The sequence below is a fragment of the Chinchilla lanigera genome, unplaced genomic scaffold, assembly GCF_000276665.1.
Source record: "Chinchilla lanigera isolate Chin_1 unplaced genomic scaffold, ChiLan1.0 scaffold00033, whole genome shotgun sequence".
Lineage (NCBI taxonomy): Eukaryota > Metazoa > Chordata > Mammalia > Rodentia > Chinchillidae > Chinchilla > Chinchilla lanigera.
In genome coordinates this window covers 9227595-9251834 of record NW_004955434.1, presented here as the reverse complement: position 1 = coordinate 9251834, position 24240 = coordinate 9227595, and the positions used below count along the sequence as shown (strand labels likewise).

Here is a 24240-nt window from a genome sequence, read left to right as displayed (position 1 = left end):
TCAACTATATAAAACAAATATTAACAGGCATGAAAAATCAAGTAAGTATTAATACAGTTGTAACACGGGACCTCAATACACCACTATCACAAATAGATCAACCAAACACAAAATCAACAGTGAAATATTAGAATGGAACCAAACTTTTGAACAAATAAACTCAGTAGATGTGTACAGAGTGTTCCACCCCACAACATCACATTCTTCTCAGCTGCACATGGGACATTCTTCAAAATAGACCACATAGGTGCACATATATTGCTGTGATATAGTGTTTTGAGATCTGGGAAAATACCCAGCAGGGGGATAGCTGGGTTGAATGGGACAGCCCAATTTGTAGTTGCTAAATTGTGGAAGCAACCCAAATGTCCATTCACCGAGGATTGGATAAGAAAGTTGTGGTATTTTTATATAATGGAATATTACACAGCTATAAAGAAAGATAAACTGGAGGCTTTTATAGGTAAATGGTCACAACTAGAGACCATACTCGTAAGTGAAATAAATCAGACCTGCATGTGCAAGCACCGCATTGTTTCACTAGTGTAAAACCTGAAAGAGTTCATTTAAACTAGGAGGTATGACAGACATTGTGAAATGATAGGAAAACACTCAAGGGTAAAGGGCAACCGGGATGTGGGAAAAGAGAAGGGAAAGAAGGAGAAATTTTGTATGTATGTATATACAGGATAGTTAACATAGTTGTTCTACTGTCTTCTATTTCTTTGCAGAAAGAAACTATCAGTGAGTCCTTGATCGATCAATATTGCATGTCTCTATGTGTTTCCATGAGAAACCACTTTGAAGATACCAATATTTAATACAACAGGCATTGTTAATTTCCTACCACTTTGTTTGTAACTCTGTACTGTCTATACTGTTCTGTTGCTATTTTGTAAAAGGTTGTCTGTCTGTTAATGTTTTCCTCCTTTTATTTTTAAAAGTAAATAAAAAAAATGTATCCACAAAATTCAATAAAGCTGTTCATCAAAAAAAACCCAAAAAAACAAAACAGACCACATACTATCTCATAGAACACGCTTAACTGCATGCAAAGGAAATGAAATTATCCCATGAATATTATCAGAGCACAGCGAAATGCAATTGAAAATCAATGGCAAAAGAAACCACAAGAAATTCATAAACACATGGAAATTAAATAACAGCCTCCTAAACAACCAATGGGTCATAGATTAAATTTAAAACGAAATTAGATATGTTCTACAATTAAATAATAATGCCAATACAACATACCAGAATTTATGGGACACAATAAAAACAGTCCTATGAGGGAAATTTACAGCAGTGAATATCCGTATCAGAAAAACAAAGCAAGCTCAAATAAATAACCTAATCTTCAACCTCAAGCTTCCAGAAAAAGAAAAGTAGGCCAAGTCCAAATCTACAAGGGAAGAAATTGTAATGATCAGAGCAGAAATTAATGTAATGGAGACTAAAAAAATAACACAAAGACTCAATGAATCAAAGATATGGTTCTTTGAAAGATTAAATAAAAACAATAAACCCTTAGCCAACGTTTTCAAAAAAAGGAAAAAAGAGACTCAAATCAATGCAATTAGGAATGAAAAGGGTAAAATCACAACAGACCCTGCAGAAATCCAGTAGATAATCTATACCTACTTGAGAACTTATATTCTAATACAATGCATAGACAGAACAAATAGATAGATTCCTAGATACATATGAATTACCAAAGCTGAATCAGGAGGAAATAAAAATCCTAAATAAACCAATATCAATGAAATTGAATATACAGTTAAAGACCTACCAACTGACAGATTCACTGCTGAATTCTATAAGCAATTCAGACAAGACCTAATACCGCTACTTCTCAAACTCTTTAATGAAATTGAAAAGGAAGCAATACTCTCAAAGTCATTCCTGGAAGCAAGCATTACCTTGATACCAAAACCAGAAAAGGTCTGAACTAAGAATGAGAACTACAGGTCACTTGCCCTAATGAACACAGATGCAAAAATTCTCAGTAAGATACTGGCAAACAGAATGCAGCAAATCATCAAGAAGATTATACACTAAGAAGATTATACATCAAGAAGATTATACATGAAGCAATATTCATCACAGAGATGCAGGGATGTTCAACATACAGAGTTAATGACAAAACCATATAATATTCTCAACAGATGCAGAAAAACCTTTTCACAAAGTCCAGCACCCATTCATGATTCAAAAAAAAAAAATCCTTCAGAAAATGGGAACAGATGCTCTTTATCTCAATCTTATAAAAGTCATCTATGACAAACCAACAGTCAAAATCATTTTGAACAGTCAAAAAATGACTATTCTAAAATCAGGAACAAGACAAGAATGCCCACTGTCACCTCTCTTCTTCAATATATTTCTGGAAACCTTAGCCAGAGCAATTAGACAAGAGAAAGAAATAAAAGGAATAATGATAGGAAAGGGAGAAGCTAAATTACCATAATTCACAGATGAAATGATACTCTACATAAAACACCACAAAAATACCACCAAAAAACTTCAAGATTTAATAACCAAAATTCAGTAGGATAGTTGGATACAAAGACAACACTTAAACATTAATAGTATTCCTATACATGAATAAAAAACTCAGAGAAAGAAATTACAGAAACAATACCTTTCACATTAACATCCAAAAATATTTGAAATACAGTGCTCTGAAAAAGGAGATTTTAGAGGATATCAGAAAATGGAAAGATATCCCTTGCTCTTGGGTAGGAAGAACCAATATAGTGAAAATGGCCACACTTCCCAAATTGTTATACAGATTTAATATAATACCAATCAATATTCCAACAGCATATCTCACAGAATTATAGAAAAAAATTCTAAAATTCATTTGGAACCAGAAGAGACCTAGAATACCAAAGGCAATTCTGGGCAACAAAGGCAAGGCTGAGGGCATTATAATCCCTGACTTGAAATTATACTACAAAGCTACCCTGATAAAAACAGTGTGGTACTGGCAAAAAACAAGACCCAATGATTAAAGGAACAGGTTAGAAGATGCAGAAACAACTGCAGACATACTCCACCACTTTATCTTTGACAAAGGTGCCAAACACATTCACTGGAGGAAAGACAGCCTCTTTAATAAATGGCGCTAGAAAAACTGGCTTTGCCCTTGCCAAAGATTAAAATTAGACCGGTATCTTTCACCAGTACTAAATTAGAATCAAAATAAATCAAAGGTCTAAATATTAAAACAGTGTTATGGTTGATACATTGTGTCAACTTGGGGAGTCTAGAGGTTTCCTTAAGTGACTCAGCAGGAAGCCAGAATGCTTACTTTGTATACATCCTGAGCCTGTGAAAGAGGAGGGCATGGAGATTATGTGAGAGCTACACGCCCCTTAGGTGGGGGTAGTCTGTTTACAAAGTAAGGCAAGAAAGAAGCTGCTTGCCACCATTCCTCCCGTTTGCTCTGGCTGTTTGCTGTTCGGCTGCCATTCCCCCTTTGCTCTTGTTGCTTTGCTATCTTCTGCCTCCGAGCCAGCCAAGTATGGACTGAAGCCTCCACAAACTGTAAGCTAAATAAACCTTTCCTTCCTTCATCTTGGGCGTTGGGTATTTTGTCCCAGCAACAAGAGAAAAGTAACCAAGACAAACAGAAACATTAAATCTGCTGGAAGACAGAATAGGTAAAATTCTTGAAGACACTGGTGTAGGCAAAGACTCTATGAATAAAACCTGGATCACACAGAACTATCACAAAGAATCAACAACTGGGATCTCATCTAATCAAAAAGCTTTTCCACAGCAAAAGAAACTACCAACAGAGTGAAGAGAGAACCCAGCATTCGAAAAATCTTTTGCCAGCTGTTCCTTACACAAAGGACTATTATTTAGATTATATAAAGAACTCAAAAAAAGCAGACCCCCCCCCAAATTTAAAGACCCAATCCAAAAATGGGCATCTGAGATGAATACACACTTCTCAGATTAAGAAGTACAAATAGCAAATAAATTTATTTTAAAATGTTCAATGTTACTGGTCATTCAAGATAAGCAAATTAAAACAACATTGAGATTCCATCTCATCCCAGAAAGAATGGCTATTATCAAGAAATCAATCAATAACAAACGCTGGCAGGGTGTGGGGAGAAAGGAACCCTTCTCCACTTTTGGTGGGAGTGTAGAACGGTACAACCACTGTGGAAATCAGTGTGGAGATTCCTCCAAATCTAAACAAGTGGTTCCATTTGACCGAACTATTCCCCTTCTTGGTATCTTCCCTGAAAGAATTAAAAACATCATACCACAATGATACATATGCATACCTATGTTTATAGCAGCAGTTTGTAATAGCCAAATCTTGGAAACAGCCCAAATGCCCATCAATTTGTGAATGGATAAAGAAGGCTTTTTTTTTTTTTTTCTATACAATGGAGTGCTACTATTCCATAAAGAAAGATAAGCTCAAGACATTTCTAGGTACATGGATGCACCTCAAGACCATACTCTTAAGTGAGATAATTTAGACATAAATACCTCATTTTTTCTCTAGTGTGAGAAACCAAAAGTGTAAATATCATGGGTACTGTGAAACAGGAAGAAAAAGTTCAAATGAAGAGGGGAACAAGGGTGGGGGAGAAGGGAAAAGTAAAAAAAAAAAAAAAAAAGGAAAAATGGAAACAAAGTTTTTGTAAATAGGGAGGGGACAAGGGGTTGATGGTAGGGTGGGGGAATGGGGAAAAAAAGAAACAAGTTATATCATTTACAGGTACAAATTCTCTATGATAAATGTAATCATTATGTATATCTACAATGTACCAATAAAATTTGATTAGAGAAAAAAAGGAAAAAATATGTACCATCTGTGTGTGTGTGTGTGTGTGTGTGTGTGTGTGTGTAGATAGACAGATAGACAGACAGAGGTATATGAAGTAGCTGAGATTATCCGTTACCCTTTTATGATTAAAACAACACTTACACCAGGAATAGGAGAAACCCTCCTGTAAGTCCCCAACCTGGCCTGCCTCTTCCGGCCCACAGCCTGCTTGCAAGCAGAAGCACTGCTCTGTGCAGCAAAATGAGCTCAGCACTGAAGCTGTAACTGGCAAACAGAGGGAAGGAAAAGAGACAGGACAAGAAAGTCTGCAGGTCCTGGAGACATGTGGGACTCCCAAGAACTTACAAGAGACACTTCAAAGGACTCTACCCACTGAGATACAAGACTGCCAAAAAACTTTAATCTCAGATGTTCACTGTGATCTGCCTAATGTCCCTGACTTCTCTCTATCACTTAAAAAGGGACACATTTCTCTATGTTCAGGGCACAAGGTGTTATTGCTCTCTGCCTGAATCCAGGCACAATAAAGTCTATGCCATGCTGCCTTTACACAAACCTGGTCACCTCTGGAGCTTATTTATGTTACAGTTTGGTGCCGAGACCTGGGGAAAGGAGACCAGCTCTCTTTGGAAGGATTTAAGCTCTCTTGAACATCTACCCCCAGCTAAGGCCACCATCCTCAGACCATGGTCCCTACATCTCCTGCCACTTCTGCCATGCCAGATCTCGCTGAGCATTTCAGATCAGGTAAGCCACCCCCAATCTCTTTCTCTCTCTCTCCCTTTTTTTTTCCCTAACCCTGCCTCCAAGACCATCTAAAGCCAGGCAGCTCCTCAGTTCCCACCACACTGACTGCATCAGATTGGGTAAGCTTGCTCCCTTTCTCGACTGCCAACACTCTCTGAGCCTTTAAGGACCTCCCACCCCATCCCATCCCTGTTGCACAGTTAGCTGCTTTCAGTTCCCAAAGCCAGGGCTTTTGGTTCCGAAGGCTTTTCACTCTGAAACTTAAACCCCTTTCTGGTAAACCTCCTTTCTCTCTACAGTCGACTGCTTCTCAGTTTTACTGTGTTCTCTCATCCTTTGGGACAGAAAAAGGCCCATTCCTCCTTCTGTATGGTAAACCTAGCGCTAGTCAGGGACACTCCACGGGGAGACTGGCTCTGCTCGGGGACTGACCAATTGCAGGGACAACTGCCCTAGGCTCTCACCCATATTCCCTCATAGCCTTGGCTTAAACCTAAGACGCTCAGTAGAGGCCCTGCTGCTGCTTATTTTACTACACCAGGTGTAGGTGTGGCAATTACCTTTCTCTGCTCCCAATGGGAAACTCTCTTTCCTCCTTCTCTCACACCTCTCTCTGTACTCAAATTAAAAAAAAAAAACAACAAAAAACTATCCATCTCTCCTGCCTCTGCTAGTCTGTCTTCTATAGAATCTCAAACTTCACCTCTCTCCCAATCTGAAGCCCAAATGCCTCTTGATGACCAGAACCCAATAATTAACAGGACATAAGAGCTTACTTTTATTTCTTAATTGCTAAATAGGTAATCACAACCACTGCACCATTTATACCTCACTTTATGATGTTTCTTTTTTTGTTTGTTTGTTTTTGTTTTTGTTTTTGTTTTTGTTTTTCTCCAGTACCGGGAACCGAACTCACGACCTTGCGCTTGCCAGGCAGGCGCTTTTGCCGCTGAGCTAAATCCCCAGCCCCCTATGATGTTTCTTTAAAGGGATGTTTTGCTCTTGTGGACAAGGTCTTATATTTCCGTTTTATATATGCTCCATTTAGACTTGCTTAAAGTGTTTGACTTATAACTGCTGTGGGTTGTAATCTTATCTTAGACAACAAAAACACCACCACCACCAATAACAACAAAATATATATAATGTATGTATGTGTATGTATATATATATTAGTAAACCACAAGCCGGAAATATAGCTCAGCAGCACAGCGCCTGCCTGGCAAGTGAGGTCCTGAGTTCAATTCCCAGTTTCAAAATAAAACGAAACAAAAATAAATAAGTAAACCACGGGAGTCCTTTAACCAGGTAAATGATGCTAGGTCAGCGGCTGTTCTTAACACTCGGAGGACAGGTTTCCCTGAAACAAACCGGCCTGATCCTCCTCTACAATCTAGAAGAAACGTCAAGCCTGTTCTGCCTCAGTTTCCTTTCTGGTCTGCTCTCATTTCTAATCTTTTCCTGACACTTTATACTTTCCCTATTTAGAGGCACGTAAGATAGACTGCTGATAAGTTTTGGACTTTAAAACCTTTACAGGAAACATAAACTATTACGCAATAATTTTGCTGTGAACTCTTCCCTGACTTTTCCCTTGCCAACGCCCGCCGGCCACCCACCACTGCTGTTTGTCATCTGCCCTGAGACACACCTCCGGGGACCCTGCCAGGAGCTGTCCCCACCAACCGCCTCGTCTGTGCACCAGTCCAACCAGGGGTCCCAGGCTGCACGACCCCAGTGCCAAACACCCATGCCTGACATGCCCTGCCTGCCCTGCCCACAGCCTGCATGCCACCCTCATAGCCCTGGTGCCACCACAAAAGCTAAGATCCAACACAGCGGGACCACAGCACATGTACACACAGCCCTGGTAAGGAAAAACAAGAGCCTGTATAACGTGCCCTTACCCCATCCCACAGCAGGGCCCCAGCAGTGCTTGCCACGGCGTCCCATGGTGCCCCTCGCCTCCCTGCTGCTGCCACTACGGCTCCACGAGCAAACTGATCCATGTGCAGCCCACCTACCCAGAGCCATCTTCCAAAGCCCCACCACCGCCACAAAGCTCAAGACACCTACTATTCATCTAGCTTTCGGTCATTCACTCTCCCAGCTCCCACTGGCTCTCCCAACTCCCACTGGCCACTCTGCTACGCAACCAGTCTTAAAATTACTTAAAATTAGCTAACATGATAGGTTAGTAATCTCAGTGGTCCAGTAAAATGTTTCAGTTCTAGAAAGACTTCTACGGTCCATAGTTTTGGATGGGCTATGAAGAGAAAAATCAGGTCTTAAGAGTAAAAACAATTTAAAATAAACTAAAGAAAGAAGAAAAATGTATATATGATAACTGACTGATAGAAATCCTTAGAAGCTAACCAGAAAAAAATGATTTGTCAAACATAGCTATAAAATATTTAATCAAGATTGTAAATCAAATACATAATCCAACACTTTGTTTCCATGCTGTATTCAGAGTGTAGCTTGATGGTTAACTTAGGAAGCACCCCATGATAGAATTTGTTAGTCACCTTATATGGTCTTATAAAGAGTTTTCAGTGAATACTTGTTAGTTTCAGTTTATCTTGACATCCAGCCCAAGGCAGAGTCATCTTAACTTTTTCTACTGTAGTGTTGTCATTTTTTACGCATGTGAAAATACATCTGAAGGTAATAATAATACATTATATATGTACATGATACTAGAGTAGCATAATCAAATGATGTATTAATAAAGAAGAAAAGTACAAATTTTTATTACTTACCACAGGCTTTAGAAGCAGCAACACAAATTTCTTCTGCAACATACTCTCCGGCTGGAAACTTCAGATAATCTCCCTCAGCTTTCCCAAGGGAATGGTAAAGATACACCTGAAGGACTGGATCTATTTGCTTTACAGAACTGGCATTTCCAGTAATATCACCATTCTGATGTATTGGAGATGTGGATGTTGCTTCCATTTCTGTCATCATAAGGCAAGCCATTCCCATTCAGTCTTTTTCAGAACATTTGCCTGCAAAAGAAAACAATGAAGTTACTAACTGATAAGGTATCCCAAATATTCAAAGAAATTTTGACGGGAGTAATTCTGTCAAAGCCATTAACTAAATAAATATTGTGTACTACTTTGTACAGAACACATGCAAAAAATCAGATTATAAACTTCCAGCGGACAATCATAAGACTCCATCTAGCTAACAACCAAAATGAGAAATCGTAATATAAATATGTAATATCAAACAAACATTAAAACCTGTTACAGAAAACAGAATAAGAAATCTCATGAAGAAACATGATTACTCAACAAATGAATTACTCTAACAACTGCTTAGTGGTATCTAGAGGGGGAAAAATAATATTTCAAATTGGAATGCTCTAGTGAGCTTTGTCAAAAAAGGTTAAATTTAAAACTGATCTTGAAAACTGGATTGGATTTAAATGAATAGAAAAGGATGGATATTTCAAGAGAGGGAACGGTGCTGAAGATTAGAAGGGTATAATAAATGTTCAATAATTTATTGGGCTGAATTAAAGTATATGAGAAATTATACCATTAAGAAAAAATTTAAAAATATAATGGATATTTTAGGCAAGACTGCTACCTACCTAGCCAATATGCATTTTCTCCTTCTGAATACAGAAGCCCAGTTTTCTTAAACACCGCTAAGTACCTGGCAAAACACTATACTTTGCCCCCAGTTGGACAGCTATATGAACCAGTTTCAGCAAATGAGACTTAAGTGCAAGTTTTGAGTGATTCCTTGAGGACCACCTTTAAAAGGAGACTAAGCTAACTGGCATGTTTTTGTTGTCTTTCTCCATCTTCTTTCTGCCTGAATCTAAGCATGAATGTAGGATAAGGCAGTCATTTCAAAACTATGAAGCATGGTGGCACATGCCTGTAACCCTTCAGGAGGATGAGGCAGGAGGATCACTGCAAGTTCAACACCAGTCTGAACTACATAGTGAGACCCTATCTCAAAAACAAAACAAAACAATACCATGAAGCAACCATAAAGGAAAGGCCAAGAGAATACACACCTGGCATGCTTAGGTAGGTGAATCAATGTCAGGATCACCTGTCTACCACCAGACATCTTATTACCTACAAATGAATGCAATCCTAGCTGATATAGTAGAAAAGGAAGGAAATGAAGGCTTAAATATCAGACCAAAGAATATAAATTTCATCCCACAGGCAACGAATTAGGAATTAGAAGGGTGGAAGTGGTGAACAGTTATGAGAGAACCCTCATGCAGCAGTCCCGGCACTAGAAAGATGCTGAACTGCGACATCTGGATGATGAAAGGAAATATAAGAGCAAGACTTAATGCTACCTGGTAACTACTGAGTCTGGAAGAAGCCAAAGGAGTGAAGGACAGTGTGCAGAGTTCAAAATAAGGCTATCTGTAAAATAACAGAAATAAGGAAGTGAGAAGAAAACTGCCCCTTCACAATCTGGAAGGTGAAAAGAATAAGGAGTACATATTTTGCACATTTTCATGTAGAAATATAGCTGGGCAATTACTGACATCTAGCTGGTAACCAAAACATGAGATTTAATTTAGAAGAGTTCATGACTAGAGATGTAAATCTGACAACCCTCCACGTGTATGTAATCACTGGCAGACAGTAAGGCAATGAAAATGATAGCAAACTAAACTCATAAAGCATTTTCTATCTGTCAAGCACTGTTTCAAATACTGCAGATATAAAGGAAAGAAAAACAAGCAAATTACAACTTGAAACTTAATTCTGTATTCAACTACTGAGATTTTATTATAGAAAATAGCAAGTTAATCTTTAGTTATTCAAATAATATCTTTGAAACTTCTAGTACGAAAAATAAAACAAATAAAAACCCAGCAATTGTTGGATGAGATACAAAACTACAAATTTTTGAAGTTCACCTCCAAGTAAATATGCAAAACTCTTTTCTTTTTTTTTTTTGGTGGTACTGGGAATCGAACTCATGACCTCACACTTGCAAGGCAGGCACTGTGCCACTGAGCTATATTCCCGGCCCAGAATATGCAAAATTATAAAGAATTTTAAAGTATATAATTGTAAAAATATGTCCTCTAATTTATTATACTCTTTAATTGTAGAAAGTCAATTAAATATAGCAAAAGTAATTCTATAAAACTACTAGATTTCTGAAGTTCATCTTCAAATGAATATGCAGAACTTTTTTTAAAAGTTTAAAATACGTAATTTTAAACATGTCTTATAATTTACTACACTGTCTCTTTAATTGTAGAAAGTCAATTAAATACAGCAAAAGCAATTCTGGGAGGGAACTTTATGACATTAACACATGAAAAAGGAAGAAAGATGTCAAGCAACCTAGTATTACAAATAGAGGAGCCAGCAAAATAAATGAAGCCCAGAATTACAAGGAACAAAGTAATAAAGACCAGAGCAAACATAATGAAGAGAGAAACGAGAAAAACAATGAGACAAGTCAATGCAACTAAGAGTTCGTTTCTTGAAAAGATAAAAAGTCAATTAAAATAAACTCTTTGTATTAAAGAGTAAATTTCCTAAAATTACATCATTTTGTACCCTTCATTGTTTTGCAATCCTATGCCTTCCTTCTGGATTCATTTCTTCCTGCTGAAATATACCTTTTAGTGGATCTTCTAGTTACAACTTTGAAAAAGTATTTTGTCCTCCCTCTCAAAATTCTTCCTACAGTTCGAATTCTTTTATTTTGCAATTTCTTTGTAATCATCTTGATGTAGGTTTACTGTATTTAGCTTGATTGAAATCCATAATATGCTTTTAATCCAAAGCTTTGAGTCTTTATGTTTCACTAGAAACAAAGCGGTTGCGCCAGTCTACACTACCACCAACAGTGGAGAAGGTTCCTTCTTCCCCAAAACCCATCAGCATTTGTTATTGGTTGATTTCTTGATGGCAGCCATTCTTTCTGGAGTAAGATGGAATCTCAGTCTTGTTTTAATTTGCATTTCTCAAATGAGCAATGATGTTGAACATTTCTTCATATATTTATTTGCTGTTTGTACTTCTTCATCTGATAAGTGTGTGTTCATCCCAGATGCCCATTTTTGGATTAGGTCTTTAAATTCAGGAAGTCTGATTTTTTGTTCTTTATATGTTTTCAATAGTAATACCCGAGGAACAGCTGGCAAACATTTTTTCCCAAATTTTGGGCTGTCTCTTCACTCCGCTGGTGGTTTCTTTTGCTGTGCAAAAGCCTTTTAATAGGATAAAAACCCAGTTGTTGATTCCTTGTGATAGTTCCTGTGCAGTCAGGGTTTATTCAAGAAGTCTTTGCCTATACCAGTGTCTTCAAGAGTTTTATCTATTCTATCTTCCAGCAGATTTAATGTTTCTATTTTAATATTTAGATATTTAATCCATTTCAACTTTAGTACACAGTGAAAGATATGGGTTTAATTTTAATCTTTGGCATGGGCAAAGCCAGTTTTTCCAGCACCATTTATTAAGGAGCCTATTTTTCCTCTGGTGAATGTATTTGGCACCTCTGTCAAAGATAATATGCTGAGTATGTCTGGGAGTTGTTTCTGCATCTTCTAATCTGTCCCATTAATATTTGGGTCTTTTTTTTTTTTTTTTTTTGGCAGTACCAACCACACTGTTTTTATCACAGTAGCTTTATAGTGTAACTTGAGGCTGGGGATTGTGATGCCCTCTGCCTTGCCTTTGTTGCCCAGAATTGCTTTTGCTATTCTAGGTCTCTTCTGGTTCCAAATGAATTTTGGGATTCTTTTCTCTAAATCTGTGAGATATGCTATTAGAATTGCATTAAACCTGTATAACAATTTGGGAAGTATGGCCATTTTCACTATATTGGTTTTTCCTACCCAAGAGTAAGGGATATCTTTCCATTTTCCGATATCCTCTTCAACCTCCTTTTTCAGAGTACTGTAGTTTTCAATGTAGAGGTCTTTTACATCCTTCATTTGATTAATTCACAGATATTTCATTTTTTGGGATGTTATTGTGAAAGGTGTTGTTTCCCTAATTTCTTTCAGTGAGTTTTTTATTCATATACAGGAAAGCTATTGATATCTAGCTACTCTACTGAATTTGCTCATTAAATGTAGCAATCTTTCAGTGGGGTTTTTGTGGTCTACTATGTAGAATATCATGTCATCCATAAATAATGATAATTTAACTTCTTCATCTCCTATCATTATTTCTTTTATTTCTTTCTCTTGTTTAATTGCTCTGGCTAAAGTTTTCAGTACTATGCTGAGTAAGAGTATAGACAATGGACACCCTTGTTTTGTTCTTGATTTTAGGGTGAAAGCTTTCGGTTTTTGCCCTTTCAGTATGATGTTGGCTGTTGGTCTGTCATAAATGGCTTTTATCAGATTGATATAAAGACCATGTATTCCAATTTTCTCTATGGTTTTATCATGAATGGGTGCTAGACTTTGTCAAAAGCTTTTTCTGCATCTGTTGAGATGATCACATGGTTTTTGTCCTTAGCTCTGTTAATATGGTATATTACATTTATTGATGTACATATGTTGAACCATCTCTGCATCCCTGGGATGAACCCTACATTGTCATGGTGTATAATCTCCTTGATGATTTGCTGCATTCTGTTAGCCAGTATCTTACTGAAAATTTTTACATCTATGTTCATTACGGAAAGTGACCTGAAGTCCTCATTCTTAGTTTGGGCCTTCTGGTTTTGGTATCAGGATAATGCTTGCTTCCAGGAATGACTTTCAGAGTACTGCTTCCCTTTCAGTTTCATTAAAGAGTTTGAGAAGTAGTGGTATTAAGTCTTCTCTAAATTCCCTGTAGAATTCAGCAGTGAATCCATCAGTGCCTGGGATTTTCTTTGTTGGCAGGTTTTTAATTATATCTTTGATTTCACTGACTGATATTGGTTTATTTAGGATTTTAATATCTTCTTGATTCAGCTTTAGTAATTCATATGTATCTAGGAATCTGTCCATTTGTTTTGTATTGTCCATCTTACTAGAATACAAGTTCTCAAAGTAGGTATAGATGATCTTCTGGATTTCTGCAGGGTCTGCTATGATTTTACCCTTTTCATTCCTAATTGTGTGGATTTGAGTCTTTTCTTTTTGATAAAGTTCTCTAAGGGTTTATCAATTTTACTTAATCTTTCCAACTCTTTGATTCATTGTTCTGTTATTGTTTTCTTAGTTTCCATTGCATTAATTTCTGCTCTGATCTTTATAATTTCCTCCTTCGTAGGAGCTTTGGGCTTGGCCTGCTCTTCTTTTTCTAGAAGTTTGAGGTTCAACATACTCACTGCTATAAATTTCCTTCTTAAGATTGCTTTCATTGTGCCACATAAGTTCCAGTATATTGTACTGTTATCATTAAGCTAAAATCATTTAGCAAGTAATAATAAATTCCCCAATTCCCAAGGACTAACAACAAAAAGGCAAGCAGAAAAAGATCCTTGGGATGATCAAAATAAGCATTAGAGCAAAACAGCTTATAGACAGACATTTCCAAAGTAGTTCACTTCTTGTAGTTACACTATACCAGCTTCAAAATACATAATTCTTCAATATGTCCTTTCTAATCCTCCCAACCTGATCACTCTTTAATTATTACACCCTTAGTTTTTTATGTTATCCAGCAAGAATTCTGTTTCCCTTTAGAAACTAATACTTTAAGCTGAGCATGGTGGCGCACACCTGTAATTCCAGCACTTGAGAGGCTTAGGTAGGAGGAACATTGCAAGTTTAAGAGCAGCCTGGGCCACAAAGTGAACTCAAGGCCAGCCTGAACTGTATAGAGAGACCCTGTCTCAAAAAGACATACACACACACAAAAAAAAAACCTAGTATTTTATGTTTTACTCAGATTTCACCATTACGATAGCACAGCTGAAATTCTGATCATTAGTCTCAGTAATGGACAGCTTTGGATAGAAGTCTCCACTGATCCCCAATTGTCAAATTCAACGTTCTTTAGTTAAACTAGGAAGAACAAAATATTATCAGTTGTTATTTCTGCACAAAAAACTATAAGCAATTTTTTCTGCTTGTCTATATTTCATATTTAAAAATACTAATACATTTTAGACATTTTTTCAGCTCTTTTCATTAATCATTTCTTGGAAGTAATCAACAATGATCAACATTTTGATCCTTCTCACTTTTACCAACCAACTTGCTTGCTTCTCTGCTTTTATAATGCTTGCCTCTCTACTGCTTTGCCTTCTTTATCATTTCTTGTACTCACCCTTTAATTGTGGGCAATTCCCAAGGTTTAATCTCAGGTCCACACTAATATGAGTGCCACAGTGTCAGCCTTAACTTCTCTATAATGATAGTTATAGGTCTCACTCTCTAGCTATAAATTTCACTTGCCTATTCTACCATCACCTCAAACTCAACATATCAAAAACATAGGTCAACTATCTATGTCCCCTCAACCAGTTACTATATACATATTTTTGTCAGTATTCCTATGAACCAAATTCTAGTTCTTTGTCACTAATTAGCTGAGTAACACTCAGCACATATTTTAAACCTCTCTGGGTCTCAAGATTCCTAATGCACAAAAATATATGGATTAGTCCAGATGTTCTGCAATGTCTTATAGTCTCAAAACCCTTTGACTTCCTGTCACTGAGGATCAAAACATCAAAATCATCTTAAATTACTCCTCTCCTCCCAACCTCTCTTCTTATGCAGCCCATGATAAAGTCTTTTTTATGTTAGAGATTAAAACCTCTATTGAAAGTATATGCAACAGATTGAATGAAGGAGAGGATACAAGTTCAGATCTTGAAGACAGAATTGCAACTAATGATCATGAAAAGAAAAATACCTGAAAAATAGCAGGAGACCATGAAAAATTGATCCAACAGCTACAAGATGACACAATCAAGAATCATGTAACATTGACTGGGGTCAATGAGAATGCTGGAGATAGCACAGATGACTTAAAAAAAACTCTTCACAGAAATAATGGCAGAAAACTTCCTAAGCATGGATAAAGAATTTGACATACAAGTAAATAAAACATACAGAACTCCAAACATTCATGACCAAAATAAAACTACATCAAGACATATAATAATCAAGATTCCAGAAATGCTACACAAGAACAGAATATGAAAAGCTATTAGAGAAAAGAAACAGATCACCTATAAAGGAGAACCCACCATAATCACAGCAGACTTCTCAACACAAATCCTTAAGTCAAGAAGATCTTGGAATGAAGTATTTCAAGTCCTGAAAAAAAAACAACTTCCAATGCAGATCAATGCAACCTGAAAAACTCTCTCTCAAAATTAATGGAGAAATAAGACACTTCCATGACAAAGAACAACTGAAGAACTTCATGACCACCAAATGAACCCTACAAAGAGTATTGAAAGATATTCTAGACACAAATAAAAATGAACACAATTCTAAGAACAACAACAGAAAGAAACCAGCAGGTAGGGTAAGCAATTAAACAGGGGAAAAGCAGGAAACCAACAGCAAGAAAATATCATGACAAAGACAAGCTAATACATATTACTTATAAGCATCAATGTAAACGGCCTCAATTCACCAATCAAAAGAAAGAGTCTGGCAGAATGGGCAAAGAAACAAGATCCAAGAATGGGTAAAGAAACAAGATGCTGTACACAAGAAACATATTTAACTCAAAACGAAATTCATAGACTAAAAAAACCTAAGGCTGGGAAACAATCTTCTATGCAACAGGAACCCAGAAAAAAGCAAGTATAGCTATTCTGTTTGCAGACAATGTGAATTTCAAACCAAGAATGATCAAAAGAGATAAAGAAGGTTACTACATACTCGTTAGAGGAAAGCTTCAAAAGGAAGAGATAAATATGTATGCACCAAATACAGGAGCACCCAACCATATAAGACAATTATTAGCAGACATGAAAAATCAAGTAAGCAATATAACACAATTGTAATGGAAGATCTTAGTACGCCACTGTCACAAAGCAATAGATCAACTAAGCAAAAAATCAGCAAAGAAATATCAGAACTGAACCAAACCTGTGAACAAATAGTCTTGGTAGATGTTTTCAGAGTATTCCATCCAACATCAGAATACACATTCTTCTCAGTTGCACGTGGGATGTTCTCTAAAACAGACCATATACTAGCCCACAGAACATGCTTAAGTAAATACAAAGGAATTGAAATTCCATGCATACTATCTGACTGTACTGCAATGAAATTGGAAATTCATGGCAAAAGAAACCACAAAAACTCCACAAATACACGTAAATTAAATAATACCCTCCTGAACAACCAATAGGTCACAGATGAAATTGAAGAAAAAATTACACAATATATACAAATAAAAATTAAAATTAAAAAAAATATACAAATAAATGAGAAAGCAGATACAACAAACTAGAACTTATGTAATGCAATGAAAACAGTCCTCAGAGGGAAATTTATAGTGGCAAATTCTCACATGAGGAAAACAGAACAAGCACAAATAAACAACCTAATGCCGCACCTCAGTGTTCTAGAAAAAGAAGAGTAAGACAAGCCCAAACCCCATTCAAGGGAGGAAATTATAAAGATGACAGCAGAAATTAATGCAATGGGAACTAAGAAAACAATACAAAGAATTAATGAATCAAAGAGTTGGTTCTTTGAAAGAATGAACAAAACTGATAAACCGTTAGCCAACCTTATCAAAAAAAAGGAAAGACTCAAATTCATACACTGAGGAATTAAAAGGGTCAAGTCACTACAGATCCTGTGGAAATTCAAATCATCAATACCTACTTCAAAAATCTTTACTGTTATAGGATGGAAAACACAGAAGAAATGGACAGATTCCTAGATACATATGAATCACCAAAGTGAATCAAGAAGATATAAAAATTCTAAATAATTCAGTATCAGTTAACGAGATTGAAAATGTAATTAAAAACTTATGAACAAAGAAAAGTCCAGGTCCTGATGGATTCACTGCTGAATTTCTCTAAAGAAATTTAGGGAAGCACTTGCCTGGCAAGCGCAAGGTCGTGAGTTCGGTTCCCGGTACCGGAGAAAAAGCAAAAAAAATAAAAAATAAAAAAAGAAATTTAGGGAAGATTTAATGCCAATACTCCCCAAACTCTTTAATGAAATTGAAAGGGAAGCAATACTCCCTAACTCATTTTTGAAGGCAAGTACTACCCTCAAACCAATACCAGAGAAAGACCCAACCAAAAAAGAGAACTCCATGCCAATCTCCCTAATGAACATAGATGCAAAAATCCTCAGTAAGATACCAGCAAACAGAATTCAGCAAATAATCAAGAAAATTATACACCATGATCAAGTGGGATTTATCCCAGGAATTCTGGGATGGTTCAACATAAGCAAATCACTAAATGTAATACAACATATCAAGAGAATCAAAGACAAAAATCACATGATCATCTCAATAGATGCAGAAAAAGCTTCTGACAAAGTTTAACACTCATTCATGATAAAACTCTATAGAAAAGTAGAATCAACGGGTTTTACCTCAATCTGATAAAAGCCAGCTATGACAAACCAAGAGCTAATATCACATTAAATGGTTAGAAACAGAAAGCTTTCACTATAAAATCAGGAACAAGACAAGGATGTCCACTATTCACCACTCTTATACAATACAGTCCTGGAAACATTAGCCAGAGCAACTAGACAAGAGAGAAAAATAAAAGTAATAAGGACAGGAAAGGAAGAAGTAAAATTATCCTTATTCACAGATGACAAGATACTTTACATAGAAGACCCCAAAAACCCCACCAAAAGACTTCTAGATTTAATAACCAAATGCAGTAGCATAGCTGGATACTCAGAAATCATTAGCATTCCTATACACAAACAACAAACTCACCAAGAGAGAAATTAGGCAAACCATACTCTTTACAATAACATCCAAAAAAACGAAATACTTAGAAATCAATCTAACAAAGGAAGTAAAAGATCTACACATTGAAAATTAAAGTATTCTGAAAAAGGAGACTGAAGAGGATATCAGAAAACAGAAAGCTATCCTTTGCTCATGGATAGGAAGAACTAATATAGTGAAAACGGCCACACTCCCCCAAAATAGGGTTCAGAATATAGCTCAGTAGCACAGTGCATGCCTTGCAAGCTCAAAATCCTGAGTTCAATTCCTAGTACAAAAAAAAAATACATATACATGTATATATACATACATATATATATGTATGTATATATATGAACAGAAACGCTAAATGTAGTGGAAAAGAAAATAGGTAGAAATCTCGAAAACATAGGTGTAAGCAGAAACTTCATGAACAAAACCCAAACTGCATGGAAAATACTCCAAAGAATGAACAATTGGAATCTCATCTTATTAAAAACCTTTTGCACATCAAAAGAAATCACCAACAGAGTGAAAAGACAACCCATAGAGTAGGAAAAAATTTTAGCCAATTGTCCCTCAGAGAAAGGACTTACATGCAGAACTATAAAGAATTTAAAAAATTCAGACCCCTCAAATTTAAAGACCTAATCAAAAAATGGGCATCTGAGATGAATACATATTTCTCAGATGAAGAAATACAGATAGCAAATAGATATATGAAAAAATGTTCAACATCATTGGTCATTACAGAAATGCAAATTAAAACAACACTGGGATTCCATCTCACCTCAGAAAAAACGCTGCCATCAGTAAATTAACCTATAACAAATGCTGGAGTGTCTGTGGGGAAAAAGGAACTCTTCTCCACTGTTGGTGGGAGTGTAGACTGGTGCAATCACTGTGGAAATCAGTGTGGAGATTCCTCAAAAAACTACGATTAGAGATCCCACTCAACCCAGCTATTCTTCTGGGTATTTTCCCAGAAGAATTAAAAACATCATTCCACAGCAATATATGTCCACCCACGTTTATAGCAGCATAATTTGTAATAGCTAAATCTTGGAAACAAATGCCCATCAACCAAGGAATGGAGAAAAAAAGATGTGGTATTTTTATACAATGGAGTACCACTGAGCTATAAAGAAGGATAAACTTGAAACTTTTAAAGGTAAATGGACACAACTTGAGAACATACTCATAAGTGAATAAATCAGTCTTGCATGTGTAAAACATTGTGTTTTCCCTCTAATATAAGAAGCTGCAAGAGTAAATAAGAGTTAAAATGTACAATAGATATTAGGAAACAGATGAAACTGTTCAAAAGGAAAGAGAAACTAGGATTGGGACAGTAGAGAAGAATGAAGGAAAGAGGAAAAGTAAATCTATGTATTTATACTCGTAAGTTTATATATAAAAGTAAACATACATATACAAGATAGTTAAGATAGCTATACTACTAATTTCTATTAGTTCATTGAAAAGAAAGGTTGTGCTTATATTATTTGATCAATTTTTCATGTCTATAACTTGTAATCTGAGCAACTACTTTGAAGATAGCAATAAGCAATGTACTAACCATTGTTACTCTCCTTCTATCTTTGTTTGAAATTTTATATCACTGTTTTTAGTGTTTTTTCTCTTTAAAATAAAAAAAAAAAGATATGGCTAACACTAGGAAAATAACTATCGAACAACCAAAGCACAGCATACAAACTGTGAAGGTGTAAAAAGCTATAGAAATAAAGGAAAAAAAAGAAAAATATAGTGAGAAACAGTTTCACAAAGGAGGTAGAATTTTAACTCAAGTATTTATAGTAGCAATAACAGTAGTAGTGATAAGTAATTGTAATATAGTAGCTAAGGTTTTAAGGAGATCTTACTGTGCCAGGCTTGAAAACTTTTAATGTATTAATTCCTTTTTAATTCTCACTACAACCTTATGGAGAAAGTAGTACAATTCTTATCATTGTCCTGAATCAGGACAGTGCGACGCTACTCAGTTGTTTCATACCTAGTGAGCAGTGAAATAAGGTGTACAAGTGGACTGGGTAGAAGGAAGATGGGGAACACGAGTGAATGTTAAAGGATAAGATGAGCATATCTTGCTATTTGAAAGTATAGAAACCAAGTTGCAATTCCACAACAGAAAATACTTGCTAAGGGTCCTCAGACAAAAGACTGAATAGGGCAGACATTGATAAGAGTATCTTGGCTTTCAATATTTTAGGCTCAAGAAATAAATCCTGGGATTCAACCAGTAAAGGGGAAAAGACAAAACTACGAGGAACAAAAACAAATTTTGGACAAGTTGGGTGGGTTAATATAAAATGTAAATGAAAGAGGAGGTTTAAAGACAATGTTTAAACTGGGTGTAGTGGTGCATACCTATAATCCCAGAACTTGGGAGGTTAAGGCAGGAAGATCTCCCAAAATTAAGGCCAGCCTGGGCTACAACAGTGAGTTCAAGGCCAGACTAAACTACACAGTGAGATCCTATCTCAAAACAAACAAAATAAAGACAATGCTTAAGACATGACCAACTAGAAATAGACATGACCAACTAGAAAAGTAAGGATTGCAGGCCAGGAGTGGTGACGCACACCTGTAATCCTAGCACTTGGGAGGCTGAGGCAGGAGGATCATTGCAAGTTTGAGACCAGCATGGGCTACAAGTGAGCTCAAGGCCTCCCTGAACTGCATAGGGAGACCCTGTCTCAAAAAGAAAAAAAAAAAAAAAAAAAAAGGATTGCATTAGTCAGCTTTCTGTTACCATGACAAAATACCTGACATAATTTAAAACGAGGAAGTTTATTTTGCCTCAAGGCAGAGATTTCAACCCATGGTTGTTTGGCCCTGTTGCTTTCGGCCTGTGGTAACACAGTATGTGGTGGATGGGAGCATGTACTTTAGAAAGCCTGTTCACCTTTACAGCAGCCAGGAAACAAAGACAGGAGGGGCCAGGTCCCAATATCCCCTTTGAAGGCATGCCCCCAATAACCTAACTCCTTTTCACTAGGCCCTACCTTCTAAAGTTTCCAGTCTCCCAATCATGCCACAGCCTTGGTGGTCAACTCTTTAATACACTGATCTCTGAGGAACATTCAAGATCCAATCTATGGAGGCTTATATAATAATGATTTCCTCTGAGGGCCCACTGAGCTTAAGTAAGTTGATCAGAAATAGTGGCAGAAAACCAGCACCAAAAAAATAGGAAATGACTGCAATAATAGGATTCGTTTTAAAGTAAAAGAACTGAGCATAAGTTATAACAATATTAATAAAAGAGGAAATATATTATGGCATGATCAACTGGCACTAGCTCTGTATTAGTAATTTTACAGAAAAATCAATAAGACACTGGCACAGAAGTTCCCAAACTACCTTCATTCATGAAGTTCTTAGAGTCTTAGTAATTTTTTCCTGGCATATGTAGGTCAAAAAAATAAGTAAGGAAGGAAGGAAGCAGGTTCAAACAATTTAATAAGTATTAATATCCTTAAAATTTAGTGTCTGTTGGGTACTCTACAACTTCTCAAACTTTGCAATCATATTAGACACTACCATACCATCATTTCCTGTTCCATACTGATCTTCAAGTAGCAAACAATCGGTTTTTAGCAGAATGACCTCTGAATATATAGCTTGACAAAGATATGATACTGTAGAAAGAGATGTAGGTATCTAAGATTGAAACCATGGACTACCTAAAACTAATAGTTCCAGTGCAAGTTCACTGCTTCTCTGAGCACCTTGGGATATCTTTCATTTCTTTGGGAATAAAAGAATGAGTTAAAAGAGAAAAACAATATAATGAGGAAGCAGCACAGAAAGTTCCCAGGACAGCCAACCACAAGAGGGCAGCAAAACAGTTGAAAGGGCAGTGCAACTTGGCTCAGAGATAATTAAGAGTCAAGCTTTACCATACAGAGGCTATAATACCTCTCAGCTAGTTCAAGAACTGAAAGTCCTTTTCCTTCTTATCCTAAAGAGGAAGAACTATCGGTCACTGGCAGATCACTTTATGCACAGTCATTCTACCTTTCTCTGAATCTCCTTTGCCTTCCCACCTATGACAGTACCCAAGACTTTTTGTTTTTTTTAAGTCAGGATCTCACTATGTTGCCCAAGCTGGTCTTGAATTTGTAGGCTCAAGTGATTATCCCTCCTCAGCCTCTTAGGTAGCATGACACACCACACCCGGCTTAGCCAAAACTTCTATAGTAGCTGAGAAATTTACTATTCTACATGTATCTTATTCAATCCTCACAACAATTTTAGAAGAAAAGTGAAGCTCAAATAAATTGTAATAACACAACTTTTTTGTACCGGGAATTGAACTCAGGACCTTGTGCTTGCCAGACAGGCCCCAATACAACTTTCAAGGGGCAAGAACATCACAATTCAAACCCAGATCTAACTCCAAAGACAAAGCATTTTGCTATCTTGCTTCAAAAGCGTCCCATCTTTCCAGAATAGCCAGGTGAAGTAGGGAAAAGAAATAAACTGCTTCCCATACCTGAGACACCTTTCTTAAATCACTAAGGTAAAAGCACCGAAAGAAAATACAGTATTTCTTAACCAGTTTCTGAAACATGCCATAAGCTCCAAACGAAAGACATTTAGTAAGAGCAAAAATTAGCATTTCTATCTGGCAGGTACTGCACCTTTCCGGTACAGGCGAATACATGTATTATTATGACACATCCAATTTCCCAAAATGTTACACTCCAACAGATAAATGCACCTATAAGCAAGAGTTTTCACACTTGAGGTGGTAAAAGATGAGGCAGATGGGGGAAGAGGGGTCAGAAGTTGCGTATTCATTTTCAAATTTGCCGGGTATTCTATCAGAATATTTGCAGCAGCCCAACAAGGCACTTGTACAAACGTATTATGAAATCAAAAATAATCATCACCTTCCTTATTTTCACTTCTGTTTTTGATCACCGTATTTCTCCTCCCTCTCTGACATACTCAGCTGCTCCTATCCTTTCATTCAGAGAAAAGGAGTTTCCCTGACAGATTAATAACCGCTGTAAAGCAAACTGGGAAAATGAAACGGACACAGCGAGCTCAGGCAGATAAAACCATTCAGGAAGCATTTGATGTGGCAAAAGAAACCCAGGCACGAACAGCTCAATAGGTAATTTTTTATTACTTAGAAATACCCCTCTTTGAAAGATGAAAGATCTCTGGCTGCTTGAGGAAGAGGTAGGGAAAACGTGTGCAAGGCCGTGCTGTTTGTAAAACCAACAGGAAATGCTCCTTAAAGGATCCAAGGGCAATAGTAAAGACCCAGAATTACGGTCCCCGAGCAACTTTAAAAGTTCAGCAGTGCCATTTTCAGAGTAAGCAACAGAGAACCCTGCCCGCGCACACACCCATCCAACCTCCCCGCACGCACGCACCACAGCTCCTGCCACCCTCGCCGCAGCCGGATCGCGCACCCACCGAAGAGGAGCTGCAGGAAGGGCCTCTTCTTCTGCAGAAGAGAAACAGTTCACATCTTGTTCCCGCTGCCTGCTTCTGAAACCTAAAAATAGAAGCAGTTACCACCTCAGAAATCCAGGGGCAAGAGATGCTCTCTGCTAAGCTGTTGCACGTCTAAAAGATCTGAAAGCCGGGCACGCTGGGGCGAGGGAAGGAATTACAAGGGGGGCGTGGATGCAAAGATCCACAGCAAGACGCTCCGTTCTGCGTCCCGTCTTCCAGAGGACGCTTTCCGGGCTGAGAGGCTCGCGGCACGCGGGGGACGGCGGGGGTCGGCGGTGGGAGGGCGCTGGAGACCCAGCCGCCGCCCTCCATCCAGAGGCCGGGCGGCGACGGCACCTACCG

At 37.2% G+C, this 24240-nt stretch overlaps 1 protein-coding gene across 1 annotated transcript in view; it reads right to left on the bottom strand.

Moving 5' to 3' along the window:
- Jak2 (Janus kinase 2) overlaps positions 1 to 23938 on the bottom strand; it is a gene marked incomplete at its 5' end in the record, with an annotated part of 113312 nt that extends 89374 nt beyond the window's left edge. The window contains 2 exon segments of the mRNA XM_005388653.2: positions 8326 to 8574; positions 23857 to 23938. Coding sequence (XP_005388710.1) covers positions 8326 to 8551 — 226 coding nt within the window.
- Positions 23939 to 24240: the final 302 nt, after the last annotated feature.